Source organism: Pituophis catenifer, unplaced genomic scaffold, assembly GCF_029215685.1.
Source record: "Pituophis catenifer annectens isolate HBS135680 unplaced genomic scaffold, rPitCat1.0.hap2 SCAF_1, whole genome shotgun sequence".
NCBI lineage: Eukaryota > Metazoa > Chordata > Lepidosauria > Squamata > Colubridae > Pituophis > Pituophis catenifer.
Genome location: NW_027256881.1, coordinates 83,558,332 through 83,578,570, shown reverse-complemented (window position 1 = coordinate 83,578,570; position 20,239 = coordinate 83,558,332). Strand labels below are relative to the sequence as shown.

General features: G+C 34.5%; 1 protein-coding gene across 3 annotated transcripts in view; it reads left to right on the top strand.

The window, feature by feature from the left end:
• Window positions 1–20,239, top strand: part of STXBP5 (syntaxin binding protein 5) — a 112,394-nt gene that overhangs the window by 66,290 nt on the left and 25,865 nt on the right. For all 3 annotated transcript variants that reach the window (XM_070932659.1, XM_070932658.1, XM_070932660.1), the window contains exons 8-18: window positions 2,988–3,111; window positions 5,228–5,306; window positions 6,521–6,675; window positions 10,492–10,564; window positions 11,281–11,428; window positions 11,524–11,591; window positions 12,255–12,295; window positions 12,953–13,173; window positions 14,981–15,159; window positions 16,538–16,663; window positions 18,079–18,230. In XM_070932659.1, coding sequence (XP_070788760.1) covers window positions 2,988–3,111; window positions 5,228–5,306; window positions 6,521–6,675; window positions 10,492–10,564; window positions 11,281–11,428; window positions 11,524–11,591; window positions 12,255–12,295; window positions 12,953–13,173; window positions 14,981–15,159; window positions 16,538–16,663; window positions 18,079–18,230 — 1,366 coding nt within the window. The remainder of the gene's footprint in view (window positions 1–2,987; window positions 3,112–5,227; window positions 5,307–6,520; window positions 6,676–10,491; window positions 10,565–11,280; window positions 11,429–11,523; window positions 11,592–12,254; window positions 12,296–12,952; window positions 13,174–14,980; window positions 15,160–16,537; window positions 16,664–18,078; window positions 18,231–20,239) is intronic.

Below are 20,239 nucleotides of genomic sequence, written 5' to 3'. Positions count from 1 at the left end.
AAATCATCTGATCCTTAGCAGTTCTTAAAAGTAAGTAAATACAACCTTGGATGAACAATAACACATGGTATGTTATTACCATGTCAACATTTATTTTACAAACAGAAAGCCAAAATGGAGAAGCCATGTGTGAAAAACTAAGTACACCTTAATGATTCAATAGTTTGTAGAACCATCTTTAGCAGCAATAACTTGAAGTAACTATTTTCCATATGACTATCAGTCTTCCACATTGTTGTGGAGGAATTTTGGCCCACTCTTCTTTACAACATAGCTTCAATTCATTGAAGTTTGTGGGCATTTGTTTATGCACAGCTTTGTTGAGGTCCTACCATTGCATTTCAATCAGGTTGAGATCTGGAACACCACAATTATTTTCTTTTTCAACCATTCTGTTGTAGATTTGCTGTTGTGCTTGTGATTGTTGTCTTGTTGCATTATGTCAGCCAACCTTTAGCAGTCGGTTAGATGGCATCACATTTGACGCTAGAATACTTTGGTATATAGAGGTGTTCATGATCAACTCAATCACTGCAAGAAATCCAAGTCCTGTGGCTACAAAATAAGCACAGATCATCCCCCTTCCACCATTGTGCTTGACAATTGGGTATGAGATGTTTGTGCTGGGTTTAGTTTTTGCTGCTAGACGTGACATTGCATTATGCCAAACATTTTCATTTTGGTCTCGTCTGTCCAAAGGACAATGTTCCAGCAGTCTTGTGATTTGTTCAGATGCAACTTTGCAAACCTAAGCCGTGCTGCCATGTTCTTTTTAGAGAGAAGAGGCTTTCTCTTGGCAACCCTTCCAAACAAACCGTACCTGTTCAGTCTTTTTCTAATTATACTGTCATTGTTCTGTCCCACTCACTCACATGCATACGTAACAGTGGTTTAGTGGGTTTATTAATATTCACCAGCAATTCTCTTCACTAAAAATCCAGAACTGTCACAGTTAAGTCCAGCCAAAAGCAGACCAAAGCTAGTCCACAAAGCAATGGTGAGTGATTCCACAAGGCACTTGAAAGTTTTTGTAAAACAAATGATGATATTGTATAATATGTCATGTGGTGGTGTTCATCTGACGTATTTACCTACTTTTAGGAACTGCTAAGGACCAGATGATTTTTAGTATATCCTGATACATACCATAGAACTCAAAGAGAGTGTACTTTTTCACATGACTCTATTATAGTAGTAGTTTGGAGGTTATATAGTTATGAAATTTGAATGTACTAGTACAAGGGTGTCAGAGTCATGGTGTCACATTGTCGTCATGTGACATATTGTGACTGTCCCTTCGCTAAAATGGGGGTGGGCGTGGCCATCGTGTGATGCATCTGGCCCATGGGCCACAAGTTTGACACCCCTGTACTAGTAAGTTACAAAATCTGGGATTTCTTATAGAGACCACTTTAGGGATAGGATTTCCTGAGAAGACAGACTGCTTATAAATATTAGTATTCCATGATCAAATGTATTGTTTCATGGAATATTGGATCTATTAAGGCATATCTCAGCTGAATTAGTTGCATATCAAAAATATTCTTAAAATTATTGTACTATGTAAAGAATCTATGGCTTTAGAAAAAAGGTATTTTTTTAAAAAAACTGCATGTTTAAAGTCATAGTTACAGATTTTTGAAGAAGACTGAAAACTTTGTGATGCTTCTTTCCTGATTTTTAACAATATCAGTGTTTTAGTTGTCCAAACTGCATCTTGTTCCACATATAGTATTTTGATAATTCTGTTGCATTAGTTGATTCTAGCTGCTAATAAAAATTGTTGCCATTTTGTCCTGTTAAACATTGGTAATGCTCCAAATCTTCAGTTTAAGACTAGTAGTAAATATGTTACATATTTTATATGTTATGGTTTAATTAATGCAATCATTTTAATATGTTTAGAAAGTAGATTTGTTCAGAACTTTATTAAAATAACATTCAAATGTTATTTAACTGCAGATTTTCTTTTCTACAATGATTCTCCCTGTAGTATATATCAGGATGTTTTTTGCTATATAAAATCAGCCTATTTTCCAATTATACATAAAGATTGATGAACTGTGTGTGTGTTTAACATGCTATGACTTTCTAATTAAGCGTTTTATGAGTTTTATGAACTAAGTGCTTCATAGATAATCACATAATGCAGTTATAATTGATACATCAAATTCTTAAATTCATAATATAAGAAAGATTTTAAAAGTTGGAAGTAAGATGGAAGTAAGTGTGCATATAATGATCTTAACAACTAACTAAGAACATCTTTCAGAAGCTACATGGGGTGGGGGAGGGCAAATATATTACTGCAAAAATAAAAATATACCAGGCTATCATAATTTTATGATGATCTACAAGTGTAAAACTGAGGTGGTAATATTTAACTGTAAGCAATATGCTGCAGTCTATCAGGCTGTGATAAATAACCATTTGTATATGAATATAGGTTTATTTTTCTAATTTTCACCAGTGTAAAATATTTGCATTAGAACAGTTTAAATGATTAACTCAAATGACATTAAATGATATAACTGATATAGCTGCATAAATACATGTGTCCTTTAAATGTGGAGACTTTTCCTTTTGAATTAATTTTATATTAAAATATTGTTTTATGCCAAATTTAACTGCATTGGGGTATTTAAGCATATTATATACATATGCATGCATATTATGTTCAATTTATTGTTAGTTTCCTCCATGCTTAATTTTAGATATTATAATAGAAAAGCCATGTTAGTCTGTAGTGAGAAAATTTGGCAGCACTTTTTCTGACTAACAGATTGTGTTAAAATACATAAGCATTTGTGAGCTGCATTCATATCATCAGATCCATCTTATGACATAAGCTGCAGTCACAGTAACTTGTGCCTCTTAATATGTTTCTCAGAAAAAATACTACCATAATCCTGTGACTCCATGCTGTTTTAGTAATTTAATTTAATTATATATTTCTTAATATTTTAAATTATTATTGTTTTGCTCAGGCAATTCATTCTGTAGCTTGGCATCACGAAGGAAAGCAATTTATTTGTAGCCATTCAGATGGCACTTTGACTATATGGAATGTAAGGAATCCTACTAAGCCATTGCAGACAATCACTCCCCATGGTAAGTTCACAGTGTATGTGTTTGTATTTAATATGTTGGTACACTATACTTTAGGTTGCACTTCAATACATATCTGGAAGTAAATACTATGGAATTTGCTCCCATATTGTGCCTACAATGAATAAATGTGCCTAAATTGTTACAGAATATTTGTATATTCTTATATATACAAAAAGATTTTTCAGTGTCTTCTTATCAGATACATAGATTAGTGTAAGTAATAACAGCAATCACCATTTGCATATGGCCAGTCTTACTTTACATTTTTTTTACTGTTAAACCTAATTTGACTTTTAAAAAATTAAAACCAAATGTCATTCAGAATTAGGTTGTAGGTCTTTACTACAATATAAGAGTGTTACAATATTTCATTGTGTTTAAATATCTAATATTGATTTTAATTTGGTCCTTATACATAAAACCTTTATTTAAGTATAGTGTTAGTGTGACGAAAAAGGATTATTTATTCTTTGCCATTTTCCAGGTACAGGTTATATTAAATTCTATTCAATTGAGTAAGTGTCAATTACTGAAGATTATTTTAGATAAATGCTCATTTCTTATAAAATACATGGGGATGACTCCATTTCTAAACACTTATAACAAAACTGGACTAAACAGATTTTCCTGCTCATTCTTTCCATTACGTACTCGATTTAGCAAAGACTATTCTGAAAGATGGGAAGTACAGGTAGTCCTCAAGTCACAACAGTTCACTTAGTGTTGGTTCAAAGTTAAAACACCACCCCGAAAAGTACTTATGACCCAGTCCTGAAGTTATGAATATTGCAGCATCACGACAGTTGTTCATGCCCCCTGCCTATTCCCCCTCCCTGCTATGCTAGGCCACCGGTTCCTCCCCATCCTGTCACCAATCGCTCACTTACCTTTCATAGATCTGTAGAGCTCAGGACCACATGGCTGAAAAGCGTCTATCTTCTCATATGCTGGTGAAGCTGCCTTGGAAGATCCTGTGTTCTTAACCACCCTTCTGTCTCCTTTGTAAAAGGCTTTTCGCACAGATTACAGAGGCCTGCAGGAGCACGAGATCTCGCCCCCAAAGACTTCCATCCACTTCACAAAAGGCTTTTGGCATTGAGAACGGAGGTCTGCAGGATCACAAGATCTTATCTCCAAAGGCTTCCATCCCCTTTTGCAAAAGCTTTTGGAGCGGGGAATGGAGGCCTGCAGGGGTGCAAGTTTCCATCCCCTTTGCCCCTGCAGGCTTCTATTCTAAATCTCCTTTTGCAAAGGGGGACAGAAGATCTAAAGAAAACAGCTTCCCCTACATCTGAGAATAAGGCCACTTTTCTTTTCTTTTTATGTATCTTTTTATGTATCTTTTCTTTTCATGTACACTGAGAGCATATGCACCAAAGACAAATTCCTTGTGTGTCCAATCACACTTGGCCAATAAAGAATTCTAATCTAATCTAATCTAATCTTTTCTGCCATGTAGCCCTGAGCTCTGCCAATCTTCGAAAAGTACGTGCGGAGAAGGCCGAAGCAGTTAAGGGGCGCCCTGAGGGGTGGGAAGGGGAGCATGAGATATCTCAGGCCTCACTGCAGGAAGGCCTTGGGTGGCCAGAAGCAGGTGGTCTTTTCTTGCACTACCCCCCCCCCCCAAAGTACCTCATGTACTCTTAACAGTCCTTGCATTTGATTAATGAATGCATTGGGGAGAGGAGGGATAGGTTTCAATTGTTTAAAGTGATTCAATTAACGTTATGACCATAATGGGCAGGCTTCATTATGGCCATAAATCGAGGAGTATGTGTATTTATCTGTATTTGCTATAGTATTTACTAGCAGTGATGCTCTATCGAAGTTTTAGGAACACCTAGCCACCACCTCCCATCTAATTTCAATTTCCCATCCACTCTAACAATAAGGAGTTACCCTGAGAAGTTGAGAATAGGGATGATTGTTCTCAGTAAGTCTTTTGCATGAGCGTTAAGATGTATGAATAATGAATCTTGAAACAACATTTTCTAACATATGGAACATATTGCTTTTCTAATACATGGATATATTGTTAAGATCATAATATAATTTCTAAGATTTTGATAACTTTCAAATCAATTTTAAATAAAAATAAGGCAATATTTTGTTTTAGGGAAGCAGGTCAAAGATGGAAAGAAGCCAGAACCCTGTAAACCTATTCTTAAAGTGGAATACAAAACAACTAGAATTGGGTAAGAATAGGGCCACAGTTATTTAATGATGACTTGAATATTTACTGTGTCTAAAGATGGAGTATATGATCCAGATTTGTCCTGGACAGAGTGCTTTGATGGAATATTTCATCAGAAGACAGAGAACAGGCAACTTCAGTGGATTCCTTATTTTTTTCTGCATATTGCTGCAACTTCTCCCACACTGTGAAACAATCCTCTGTCCCTCCAAATCTAGGAGGCCTCAGAGAAAAGGCAAACAGAGAAAAGTTAGATCTCCTTTACGGCATCTAAAATGTTCCCTGAACTGATGCCTTCCTATAAATGGAAGGACTCTTTTTTTGTTATTGTTGTTCTTTCTGAATCCAGCCTACATTTTGCAATTTAAGATGTGTCAAACAGGTATAAAAATATTTAATAAGCATTCAAAATGCAGAAGTAACTATGTATTCATGAGTTCTTCAGTTTTATACAGTAAAAAAAAATCAAAATACATACACTTAAAATATACAAACATCTATAAATATATCACCATCAAAATTGTTAACATCTCTGGAACTTTATATTATGTCCCCAAATGTGATGTTCCCAAATTTATTTATGCATGGGAATTACAGAAAAAGAGCAAATTCCATTTCATGGATAGAAATATATTAATGGGATAGTGGATAGAACCAATCGTTTTAATGAGTTTAATACATTTTATGTGGCGTCCCTCTTTGATAAAGGAGTGACTCTGCTCAATCCTTGACCAACTTATGAAGCCCAGGGAATCCCTACAGTTTATTTGAGTTTGGTGGAATGTGCTATGTTTGGGCACTAGGTTTTCCTTTTCCTTTTCTTTTAATTACTATTGCTTTTATTGTTTTATTATTGCTTGTGAGTTACCCTGGGTTATGTTACATAAGATATGTTTAAGGCAGCTGTACAAAACTTTTAAATGAAGACATAAATACATAACATTCTTCAACTGCTCTAATTGAAAGAGATGTCTTTAAAAAAAGTATCCATTAATTGTTCATAACTCACTGCTCTGTCAATTTTTTCAATGTTTTTGTTTTAATACGGTCCAGTCCAGTCCAGTCCAGTCCATATGGTAAGCCTTATATTGTTGTATAACAAGCAGGCGTAGCACATAGAGTTCTTAATATATTATTCCACTAAATCCAACAGTGTTCCATGTTTTTTAATGTTATCTTTCATTGTCTTAACTATTTATTTGTCTTGATTTTCAGAGAGCCTTTTATCATCTTGTCAGGTGGTTTATCATATGACACTGTCGGAAGAAGACCCTGTTTAACTGTTATGCATGGAAAGAGCACTGCTGTTCTAGAAATGGATTACTCGATAGTAGATTTTCTAACTCTGTGTGAAACTCCATACCCTAGTGGTGGGTTCTTTATTTTTCTTTTCCTTTGTTCTATAATTCCAGCATTCCTTCATTATTTTCTTTATTAACAGCATTTATTAACTCAACATCTAGCAGGATTATTGGAACTAAACTCCAGAACTTGTTAGCTTGCTATTCTGAAAGTTCCAACATTTCTGAAAACAACTAGATTATGTAAAATAGCATATCTAGTTTAGATTTATTTTTATTTATTTAATAAATTTGTTTGCCACCCAATTCACAGCAAGGTGACTCTGGGCAATTTATAACATAAACTCTGGGCAGTTTACAACATCAGATTTACAACCTTATAGGCTATGAAATTGTTCAGATATTTACCCAATTTTCCCCTTACAAAAATATCTTCACCCTACTGTACAATAATTACTGCCATGGCGATAAGGTTGAAAATAGATAAAGTGTATCAGAGAAAGTCATATATGAATTTTAATTGTTTGCAACTGTTTGGTTATTCCTAATTTCCAAGTTATTTACAAAGTGAGCCAATTTCTAAGTGATTATTGCAATCAAAATGGTGGAAGAAATCTATGTAACTGAAGGAAAATCCTTATATCAATTTTAAAAAATAGTAAATGAATAGATTAAAAAAGTAAAACAATGTTTTAAGTGGATCACAAAATAGTGACTATAGAAGTATATGTATGAATAGTAGCATCCATAGATTTAATTTGATAATTTGTTTTGTTAGAACAGTGAGACAGTTAAAATAATTAGATTAACATCGTATAAAGAGATTTTTAATTAGATTAACATTTTATAAAAAGATTTTTGGAAAAGGGCAATGGGTTAATTGATACAGAGTTAAGATTACACATTATAACCCTCTGGGTAATAATGCACATTCACTGTCATTTTTAATTTCTATAGGTTTCTAATTATTTCTATTTAATATGACAATGCTGTTTTAATGTAATGGGAGCTCTTGTTCAATTTATTTGAAAACTGTTGAATAGATATTAGGTGTAAGATGTCTTGGATCTTTTCTAGATTAATGCTTTATCTTTGAGTCTAATTTTCTTCTGGATACTTTCTAAATTGCCTTCAACCAAATTGTATAGAAAACAATAGTACTGTTGAACTCTACCCTTATAGCCCTCTAAAAAGTCTTGAAGACTGGGCTTATCTTATTAGCACTGGGATAATGGTACTTGGATCCAGTAAAGTTATTTATGGGTTAGTGGGTGGTTTTTTTTTTTTAAGGAACCAGGAGTTTTTATGCTCTTCTTCCTGCTTTTTTCCTGCTATTTTTATTATTGTTTATAGACTGCTTATGGTAATGGTACATAAGATGGGCAACTATATAGATCCTATAAATAAGTACATGAATAAAATCATATTTGTCATGATCTTTTTCGAATCTTACTTTTGGGATTTGGAGTTGAGAGCAAGTATTCTTTTTTCAAGAATAAGGATCTCTGTACTGCTAAATCAGATAGCACATTGGGCAGTATCAAACTTATGCTAAATGCTTCTTATCCTCTGAAGCTGACCTGAATATTTTTGCATTTTTCATTCTCTTCTGATTTCACTCATAAAATAGCTATCTCTAATTTTCTATTAGTTTAGTTTAGTTTAGTTTAGTTTAGTTTAGTTTAGTTTAGTTTAGTTTAGTTTAGTTTAGTTTAGTTTAGTTTAGTTTATTCATACTTATATGCCACCCTTCTCCTGAAGGACTCGGGCGGCTCACAAAGATAAAACAACGGAACAATAAAATTAATACTAAAATAATCCAATTAAAATCCCCAAGAAGTTAAAACTAAGACTCCCAGCAGATCAGGCAATTTGTTGGAAAAGCCATGTCTTCAGGTCACCGCGGAAAGAGCGGAGGTCGGGGGCCGTCCGGAACTCAGTGGGTAACCCATTCCAGAGGGTCGGTGCACCCACAGAGAACACCCTCATCCTCGGCGCCATCAGCCGACATTGTCTGGCCGAAGGCACCCGGAGGAGGATAGTCCTATGTGAACGCACTGGGCGGTGGGAGACTGGTAGGAGGTGATCCTGCAAGTACCCCTGGCCTGTTCCATGGAGGGCTTTATAGGTAAGTACCAGCACCTTGAAGCGGATCTGAAGGACCACCGGTAACCAGTGCAGCTCGCGCAGGAGTGGTATAACACGGGAGTAACGGGAAGCTCCCGTAACAACCCGCATGGCCACATTCTGGACCAGCTGGAGCCTCCAGGTGCACCACAAGGGCAGCCCAATGTAGAGGGCATTGCAATAATCCAAATGCGAGATAACAAGAGCATGAGTGACTACGGAGGGCATCCCTATCTAGGAAAGGGCGCAACTGGCGCACCAGGAGAACCTGTGCAAAAGCCCCCCTTGTCACGGCCGTCAGATGGTCCATTAGTCTATTAGTAAATGAGATGGTAATTTCACCACTTTTGAGCTTGAGTTCAACCTTACTGAACTTGGTAGAAAAGAATGGGGAGGGGGAGGGAAGGGAGATACTTGAAGAGTGGATATGGCTGCATATTGCTGCACATTAAAATGTGCTTTCCTGAGATTGCACAATTACTATCTAAATCAGAAAACATTGCAGCTTCTTAAAACAGGGCCAGATACAGTGTGTGTACCCATGGCCCCTGAGAAGCACTTTCAGATCTAAAGTGAGTCACATCTCTGTTATTTCTAATTCTTCCATTGATAAGCATATAATAAGAATGGAGAAATGTGTTTGGGAAATTGCTAAGAAGGCCTTACAGAGAAATGGGAGAGATATTTGGAATGTCTAAATTGAGTGGCTTGGAAAATATGATCCAGATTCTTAAAATTAAAAATAGAAGAATCTGGTTAATTTCAGAATGGATCCAAGGAAAACTAGGGAGAGATGTGTTGGAATTAAAACTTTTGGAATACCCAGAATTTTCCTGTGAACTCTTTGAAAGCTTTTCTTAGTTGCATCAGTTTGCCCACTCTGCACAGCTTCAGTGCTGTTTGCAATTTTCTATCAGAGTTGCTTCTTTTAGTCCATGTGATTATCAGGCAGACAAGCAGAGGGACCTAGCCAGTAGTGGGTTCCACTTATCTTCCCTAACTGTTTGGAACTGTGAGCACATGTGTGGTTGCTTCGCTCGCATGCTGCACTTCTGCGCATGTGCAGAGCGTCTGTGATGACGTCCGGGTGGGTGGGTGGAGTCTCCCGCCGCCACCACTACCGGTTCGCACGAACCGGGGCAAACCGGTAGAAACCCACCACTGGACCTAGCATTTGGCCAAGAGGAGAATACAAGTTATATTGTGACTTGCATTCCTTTTACTGTATATTCTTTTAAGAATATTGTGACTTATATTCTTCTGCTTTTCCTTATCAGTGCAAATTTATCAAAACTTATCAGTTTTCCTTATCAGAAAGGATTTTAATCCTTTCTGCCAAAGATCAGCAAAGCCATCAGTTTTCTTTGAGGTTTTGAGGAGTTCATTTTTTCTTGGTTTTGTTAGATGTATATGTGGCTGGATTTTTATATTAGTGGTTATTTATGCTCATTTTGGCTAGTTTCAATTGTTCTTAACTATTTTATTAATGTTACACTGTTTAGGGATTTTTTACTGAAAATTAGTAATAAAGTTTTGGCAAAAGTGATACAAAATATATGAGTAAGTAAAATACTAAACATGAATTATTCTGATATTTTCTGACATTTATTCACAATATTCAAATTGAAATAATCTCTTGTAAGTCAGTGCTTTATTGGTGTCGCATTACAGTCTTTGTGTGAAATCAACAGTGGCTAAATATTTACCAAATGTGAATTATTAATTAGCTTTCTTTGAATATTTATATCTCTTCTTTAGATTTTCAAGAGCCATATGCTGTGGTTGTTCTCCTAGAAAAAGATTTAGTAGTTATTGACCTTGCACAAAATGGGTAAGATATAAAAATGTAATATGGAGATACCAATTTTTTGCTTATTTTCTTATTTATGTTTACCAATATACTGTTTCTATAGTGGTCAATTTTTTATGAACTAGGTTTATTGGACTCCTTGAAGAAAAAGGTTTTAATGACATTTTGGCATTAAATTTAGTGAACTTATTTCTATAGCTATGGACATTTTAATTTTATCTAAATATCGCTTTCTGAACTTAAAATTTGCATTTATTCACACACATGGAAAGTACCACTGCAGAGTTTAAGAACAGTCTTGAGGATCTTTCTGTTTGTTGAGCCTTCTTAGAAATCTCTAAGCTTACATTTTTAATGTATTTCATTAACTGAAATTTTCTGTAATAAAATCTTGTATCACCTTTCTGTGATGTCCTTTTAATAGATCTCTTGTATTCCCATTTTTCATACACATATTTTCTTACAAATACCAAATCCTTGGCACAAGATATAATATACATGTCCACACATACACCAGTGAACGAACACACATATGAATCAAACTACTATAAATCAATATATAACACTAGTAATGGTATAGTGATTATGCTTCAAGTGTTCTTTAAGTGCTATATTTCTTCTTCTATTGTATTCATTTTTATTCTTTTAATATTTTTATCACTGAAAAACAATTTTAATAGTATCAAATTTAATATGTAAAAAATAACAATCCTTGTCTTTTCAACACCTCATTAAAGGTATCCTATATTTGAGAATCCATATCCCTTGAATATACATGAATCTCCAGTCACTTGTTGCGAATATTTTGCTGATTGCCCTGTAGACCTTATTCCAGCACTTTATTCAGTGGGTGCACGACAAAAGCGTCAAGGCTATAGTAAAAAGGTAAAAAAAAAGTGTTAACATCATATTCTGAAGTGCTGTTCTTTATATATTGGTGGGCAATTGTTATTATGATTTAATCAATTATTTTTTAATAGGAATGGCCTATCAATGGTGGAAATTGGGGTTTGGTCACACAGAGTTATCCAGAGATTATCATTACTGGGTAAGTTATAAAATAGTAGATGCCAAACAGAACATCACTACATATTGAAAATCTTGGTCATAATGTATGTGTTACGTTTATTTCTTTTAATAGATTCCATTGATCAGTCTACTGTATTAAAAAAAAAATAGAATTGCTAACAATACAAATAGGATTAACTTCTTGTGCAATTTAAAAATAATCTTGTTAGAATTCATTCGAGTTTATTCTCTAGTAAGCATTAAGATTGTAGCCTTGGTTTGCCCTACTCTATAGAATGCTCCAAACTGTTAAATGATTAATGAGACCAAATACAACTAATCCTTCTAGATTCTAAAATGGCATAAAAAAGGGGATTCTTTTTGCATTTTAAGAAAGTTAAATCTCAACATTCAATATCTATATTTCACGGGGATAAAAAAAAATTCTCCAGACTTAGGTTGGAAGAAAAGAAAAAGGCAAGTCTAATTCCTCTTCAGATTACAAAGATACTTATAATATTGCATCTAAGTCTCTGAGAGCAATAATTTGCTTATATTGTTGAACTAATAACATGTCAGTGCTAAGAAATCAGTAACTATATAAAGCTGTACAATTGAATTATATAAATTCAGCATAACTAAGTAAATCTCACTACTCTTCAACTTCTAAAAATACTTCTAAAAACATTTCATATTTTAATAGGCATGCAGATGGATCGGTCAAGTTTTGGGATGCTTCTGCAAGTAAGTGATTTGCCACTTTTAGTGAGGTTCTTACTCCCCCACACACCCAAAAAGCCATTTAACATGTAAAAGCTGTTATAAGAACATCATAATACGAATGGCATAGTAGTGACATTACTTGTCTCATTTTTTTCTTTATTTGTTTGAATATTAAATATTAATATCAGTCTTGCTTGGATTCAGTTGAAATGAATGTACTTTAAATTAGTTGTGACAAGATTGTCTATTTTGAATAGAACAATTTTTTTAAACTCAACAATTTTTGATTATGCATTCTATTTTAGTGCCATATCATAATTAACAGTTCTTGTAATATATAAAATTAAGTACTCATGTTTAACAATTCATGTTGTTGAAAATCCTTTAAAGGTATATTTGAGAGTCAGACTAGAGATTGTAAAGTGTAATATCTTTCTCACAACTCAGACATAGCTCTTTCTGTGCATTGATATTTGATGTCAATCAATATTAATGAAATTTAAACATCCTGAAATATAATCTCTGTTTCAGAATTGCATTGTTTGAATGATATTCCCTATTCTCTGTTTCAGAATTGTGTCCCTTGAATAATAGTCCTGTTTCTAAATGGAGAAATAGTCTCCTCAAAATGATTTCATTTAAACATACAACCAAGTTTATTTCTTAATTTATTCCTAGTAACTTTGCAAGTACTATACAAATTAAAAACAGCTAAAGTATTTGAAAAAACTCGAAATAAAGAAGATAGGCCAAGCACTGACATAGTAGATGAAGATCCATATGCCATTCAGATCATCTCATGGTGTCCAGAAAGCAGGATGCTGTGCATAGCAGGAGTTTCTGCACATGTCATTGTTTACAGATTCAGCAAACAAGAAATAACAACAGAAGTTATTCCGGTAATGGCATTCACTTAAATTCATTTCTACTTAAGTGGCATTCACTTAACATTCATATCTATTGTTATCAAGATCCCTATTTTTCAACAATGAAAATATAGTAACAATGCCAACTTGCATAATTTTTGTTTCATCAGTTCTTCAGATTGAAGTGTATTAAAGAGACAATTATGTTTGTTGTTACTTTCCTAGGACTGGGAAATAAGTTGCCTTATTCATTACAAATACAAATACAATTGAACCAAATTTGATAAATTTAACAATTAAATCATGCCTGTGAAATGTTTCTTTTACCTTACAGCTCAGTCACAGGATATCATTAGGCCCTATCTATTTTTCCCCTTGTGTCCTCTGGCATCTCTATGTACCTGTGGGACAGAAAGTTTAGTACAGGTAGTCCTTGGTTAACAATCACTCATTCAACAGCTGTTCAAAATTAGGATGGTGCTGAACAAATGGTATTTACAATCTGTCTATAAAGTTCTGGCTGTCCCAGCATTTCTGTAGTCATGTGATTATGATCTGGCCACTTGGCAACCAGCTCACACCCATGATGGTTGCAGCATCCCACAGTCACATGATTGTCATTTGTGACCTTCCTTCTAGTTTACTATAATCAGACTCAATGGGAATGTCAGTAGGAAAGGATGTAAGTACTCCTATAAGTCATTCCCACTCCTGCTATTTTCCCACCCTCCGCACAGATGATTGAACTCATTCCAGGATACAGCATCCATCTGCCCACCTTCCTGTACTCACCCCACTTTCAGACATGCTTTTGCCAGGCTGTTGCAGTCATCTGTGCACCCTTCCACACTCTGGAGTACTTACCCACTGCCCAGCTGCACTTGTATCACAGCAGCCACCAGCCAGCTTGCTTGTGAGCACCCTTGGACTTGCAACTTCCTGCCAGCTTCCCCATTGACTTTGCTTGCTGAAAGTCACAAGGAGGTAAATGAATTGCAATCCTCGCTTAATGACTGCAACAGAGACTGCCAGGATTGCTGTCACTAAGGGACATGGTTGCATGAAATTGTACTTTACGACAACATTGCTTAGCAATGCAAATTAGTGTCATAATTATCTGTAGCTGCCTTCAATTGAGAAATGTTATAGTTTTGTCAATTCATTTTTATCATGTCCAGGAAATTTGTTTATTCTATTATTGATTGTTTGATTAGGTTTATGGACCTGATGGAGACTAGTAAGATTTCAGTATAAGAAGATACAGTACAAAAATCTGATTGGGTGTCATTTATTCTAGATGGAAATGCTTATGGAGTCTCTTAGGTGTTGAACGACAAGAATAGAAATACAATGATTCTTTAACCAGAGTAGGATGTTGAGCTAGTTCTAGATGTCTAGCAGCAATATTTGATTACTTCCTCAGGCTTGGGAACATGATATAGGAATTCCAGTGATATGGAGTGCTGGAATTAGCTTAATTGACAAAGATGAGCCAAAATCTCCTGTTATTTCAGAGTCATCTATTCTGGTTTCTTGTAAGCTTTTAGTAGCAGCTCAAAGTACTTGTGTTAATATTTAATGACATCACCTAGAAGCATTTGCCCTGTATGTAGCTCTCTAGTACTCAAATATAAAAGTAGCATTCTTTAATGTCTGTCTTTATGGAAGTTAGAGCCATGGGTGACATCTTCATAAAATACCTGCTTTGTTTTTGTAATAGTTTGATGGATGCATTTCAGCTTCAGGATATTGACAAGATCAGTTATTTGCCTTTAAGAGAATGCATCACTAATTTTAAATTCTTGTTATCAAGTTTGTGTTTTTTCATTCTCATTTGCAGATGCTTGAAATACGGCTGTTGTATGAAATAAATTATATAGAATCTCCTGATCCTGAGCAAATGCCACCATTACCTACTCCAGGCACAGGTTCCAATCCTCAGTCCATCATCCCCCAGTCTCATCCCTCCACTAGCAGTAGCTCCTCTGATGGACTTCGTGATAATGTCCCATGTTTAAAGTAAGTATAATAGTGTATTCTAAATAATGGGCATTGCTTATCTTGAGTGCTTAAGATGATGGAAATACTTCAATGTATTTTGTCACATATTGTTTTAGTTAGAACATTAAAATATAGTCAGCTTCAGAATCTGAACACACAAGGAGTAGTGGTGTAGAACTATCACTTGTTGATGCTGGGTGACTTCATCTTCCCTGCTTTAGGGGCCGACTCTGACAAGGCTTTGGAATTCTTGGCCTCCACAATCATACTTCAAGTCATCTATGGCCTGACATGTATAGATGGTCATACTTCAGATTTCATATTTGCCTTGGACTGATGTTATATCATCTGAAACTAAAAGGGATATGATACCCTACTGTTATGGTCAGATCATATTGTTACTTAGTTACAGTTATAGTCACCTCTATAGGATGTCAAGATTATTTGAATGGCTCATCCCAGGCACCTAATGGATTCTACTGATTTCTGAGGAAAGTGTCAATAGAGACCTCTCCTTCCTGGATGCTGTGACCAATTTACACAATACTTTGTTCACAAAATTACTCAGACTCATCATAGTCGTGCATCTCCAAAGGCAATGTCTGTTGTAATAACTGGGATATTATTTTGCCTTGTTCTCTGGAATTCCTTTTGGACTGTTTGTTCTGAGGAAGTGGACAGAGTGCTGCCTAGAGCATCCATTGTTACATGTAGGTTGGACCCCTGCCCATCCTGGCTATTGTGAGGGGTGGTTAAAGGAACAATATGTGGATCCATGAGCCTTTTAGTACCTCCTTAGATTTGACTGCCTAGAAGAAGGCAATAAACACTACCCTTGCCAAAGAGAATAATTCTTAGGTGTTCTCTATGCCATAGTCTTGCATAAATATTGTGCGACTTCCAGTATTCATTTTCTGGGGAATGTCACTGAAACAAACAACTTTCTTCAATCTGGGCTAAGGCTATCATATAGACTGAGACAGCATTCAATTCCCTTTGCCATTCTAGACCTCTTGGCAGCTTTTGATATTATTGATCATAGTATCTGACTAGGCGACCTCTGAGCCTTGTGAAAGTTTTTGTTTTCATTCTTTTAATATTTTATTGTAACATCTGAGAGTGTAAGATTGAGGTGGGATAAAAACTGAATAAATACAAGAATAGATAAAAATTCAAAAAGAGAGCATTTTTATGAATTAAATGTTTACAGTTGTATGCTTTGCTCTAAATGTTTGCTTGTGGATGTTTAAAGAATCTTCAAATCAATTAACTATTTCTCAGTAAATATTTACAGCTGCTCTAGCATGCAAAAATATATAAAACCAATAATCAAATATATATCTTTTGAAAAAGACTTTCACAAGGCGTATTAATGCACTTTTCACTTATGTTGCAGAGTTAAAAATTCTCCCCTTAAACAGTCTCCAGGATACCAGACCGAGCTAGTTATCCAGTTAGTATGGGTGAGTGGTGAACCTCCTCAGCAAATAACAAGTCTTGCAATCAACTCTTCCTATGGATTGTAAGTAAACTGGTTTTACATTTTATCTCACTCAGATACTATATTAGAAAATGAACTCAATATTTTATCTCACACAAATAGTAAATGAACTCAGTATTTTTTTATCCAGGTACTTTAAGGTTATATACAGCTGTATTAATCTAGTGGTATATATTACAGTAGTGCTGTTGTCTTAGTCTAGAGTCCCCTTAATTAGAATAACAACCTATTGCATTTCTGTATAATTAGTGGGAGAAATAACTATTGATGTAAGGTGTGTATGGCATTTTTCCAAAAAAGATTAATTGCTTTTAAAATAAGGCACACCTTTGTAAAATTAATTAAACCCACATTTATATCTGCCAATCATCCTTTCATGAATAATAAGATGTACATATATTTTCCTTACAAAACAAATATTTAAAAATTGAAATTTTAAAAAAGTATGATTGATGTAAGAAGAAGAGGAAAGCGTAACTGTACTGGAAAGGGAAAGAGAAAGAAAAAGAAAGGGAACAAAACTGAATGGTAATAACATGAGGGGAATATGTACAGTACAGGGAAAAAAGGAAAGGCCTGTTTAAGTACTAGAGAAAGGGTTAAAAATCACTAGATAAGCAATCCTAACTGCTGGCTAATCTTCAAAGACATTGTTACATTTCAGCAGAGATGCCTCAGTTATTTGCATCTTTGTCCATTGCTATCTATTAAATATTCTCTTTTTTTAATCAGAGAATGTAAGAAGCCCCTCAGTTCACACGTACCATAATTGTTTGGGGTAAAATGTCATTATTTTGTGTATTATGAATAGTATTTATTCATATTGCCCAACTTGATTGGTGTTGTGTCTGTTCATTTATATGGATGATTAATTTTGTGAAACTGTCTACATGTCTAGAAAATGTCAACCAATATATTCCCATGTCATAGCATTATAATAATGTATTAATATTTTGTATGTATTTTTAAAGTTATTGCTGTTTAATAAATTAAGCAGCCAATGTGGAACTTAATATTAAAGGAATTTTATATATATAAATTTTTATAAAATAATGAAAGGTTGTTGTCAAAATCTATGTCAAAAATCTATAGCTGTAATCAAATATTTATTGGTTTGATATGTTGCTATGTTTTAGTCAAAAAGTAGAATGTCTGAAAAACTGATAATAATGAAACTGTATATTCTAGAGCTGTAGCTAAAGGAAAGTGTTTGCAAAAATTAAAATCTTTGATGATAGAGTAAGAGAATCAGAATGTAATAAGAGCAGGAAACCTTGAGGAAGAGGCTGATATTCAGATATTTAAAATAAATCCATGTTACTATTATTAAAGTTATTTTTCAGTTACTTTTTAGTCTAAATGTGCATTTTGGAAAATTAAGATATCGGTAGAAAACATTCATCTGAAATATGTTTTTTCCAATAACTCTTTTCCAGAGTAGTTTTTGGTAATTGTAATGGTATTGCAATGGTTGATTACATTCAAAAGACCATGCTTTTAAACCTTGGCACTATTGAATTGTATGGCTCTAATGATCCTTATCGGAGGGAACCTCGATCTCCACGTAAAAGTAGACAACCATCTGGAGGTAAGGGGCTAATAAAAATGTATACTTTGCTTTTTAGAAGTGTGGATTACTAGCTTTTTCTTTGAAAATGACAAGTAATCAAAGCCAGATAGTAGCTACATAGATAGTAGGATTTTCTTCTAGAAAACCTCCCTTCTGGTTGTCATGGACAGACTTACTCATACTAAATTGTTCAGACACTAACACCTTTTTCAATTAAACAGTATCAATTTATCATATTCTGCTCATTGTTTTCAAATTCTCCCTCATGGATTTCTATTTGCAAATTTCTGAATTAATTACTTCAGTCATAACCCCCAACGCTTCACCCATCTTTCATTTTTATTTTTTTTTAAATTCCATACTTATTATAGTATATTAAATTTGATTGGCTTAAAAAAATCAACAGTCTCTGTCATTAGAAGTGTGGCCTGTATCTGAACAGACAATTCTGGAAGTGCTGAACACTACTCACTAGGACTAGGCAGCTGTTAATACCTTCTTAAAGTAGCTCTCTTTACAGCTGTGTTTGTAAGTCTAGGATAGGCACGCTACAATTAACAGGAGTCAGCATGGGTTTGCCACAAATAAATCATGTGAGTCTAACTTCGTTTCCTTCTTTGATAGAGTTACTAACTTTGTAGACATAATGTACAGTGTCTTAGTGAAGTTAGACTTTGGCAAGCTTTCAACAGAGTACCACATGATATTTCATTTATAAAACAGTAAAATATGAGTTAAATGTTAGCTGGGCCCACAGTTGATTGAATGACTTCTTGAAAGACTCGTCATTAACATTTCTGCTTGGAGGGTAGTATCAAGTGAAGTGTCAGAGAGCACAGTCCTAGTCTCTGTGCTGCTCAACTATTTTTTTTATTAATGACTGGGATGAGATTGTTTAGAGAATATTTACCAGATTTATAGATGATACCAAACTGAGTGGAGGAGAAGGAATTTAGATGAAAGAAGACTCAAAAAATCTAGACAATCTTGAGCAGTTAGGCCGAATGCAATTAATTGAATGGAATTAATAGAATGAAATTTAGTGGGCAGGAAAATTAAAGTTCTAAATCTAGATAGGAAAAATGTATAGAATGATGAAGATCTTGCTTGGCAGTAATACGTGTAAAAAGGATCTGACTGTTCTTGTTGATTACAAGTTAAATTCAGCCAGCCGTGGGGCACTGCTGCTAAAAGGGCAAATGCTATTTTAGGATGCATTAACAAAATAGAGTCCAGATCATGGGAAGTAGTTATTAACTCTACTCTTGCCCTGGTCAGATCCCATTTGGAATACTGTTATGGGCATCACAGTTCAAAAAGGATGGTGACAAATGAGAACAAGTTCAGAGAAGGACTTCCAAAATGGTGAAGTATCTGGAAGTCAAGCCTTAAAGAGTCAACTCAGTAGAAAAGATGACTGAGAGAAGATACGATAGCAACTTTCAAATATTACATATAAACTGAAATGGACATTTTTTTTCTGTTGACCCAGAGGACAGGACCAGAACTAATGTTTTTTTCAAAGATTTTATAGTAGCTCTAAATTGTGATAAACTGAAGTAATTGTATAAAAGTGCATTTGTAGCTTTCTCCTAGGCAAATAATAGAAATAATTTCTGTTTTCATTTTTTAATTTTTTTAAGCAGATTCTATTTCTAATATATTTTACTCAAATCAAGATCTGCCGTAGATTTTCCTGGCTTCCAATGCAAAATGTTGGTGTTTTGTCTTTTCTTTTTATTGCTTCACTAAGGCATGCTGGCTGTTGTTTCTTGCATGTGTGGCCACTCTAGCTTATATTCAGACTCTGTGAAAAATCTTCTCACCTCTAACATATGTAAGTTATCTAATGACAATGTAGTAGATTTAGGTTCAGCATAATTATTCATGTTTCCTGAGATTTATTTTATGTTAGAATTTTCTAACTGTAGTATGAACGAAAAATGGATTTTTATATTTACATATAAAAGATAAAAGATATGAGAAACATATTGTTATGCTTTTAGTGCAAGATACAGAATATGCAT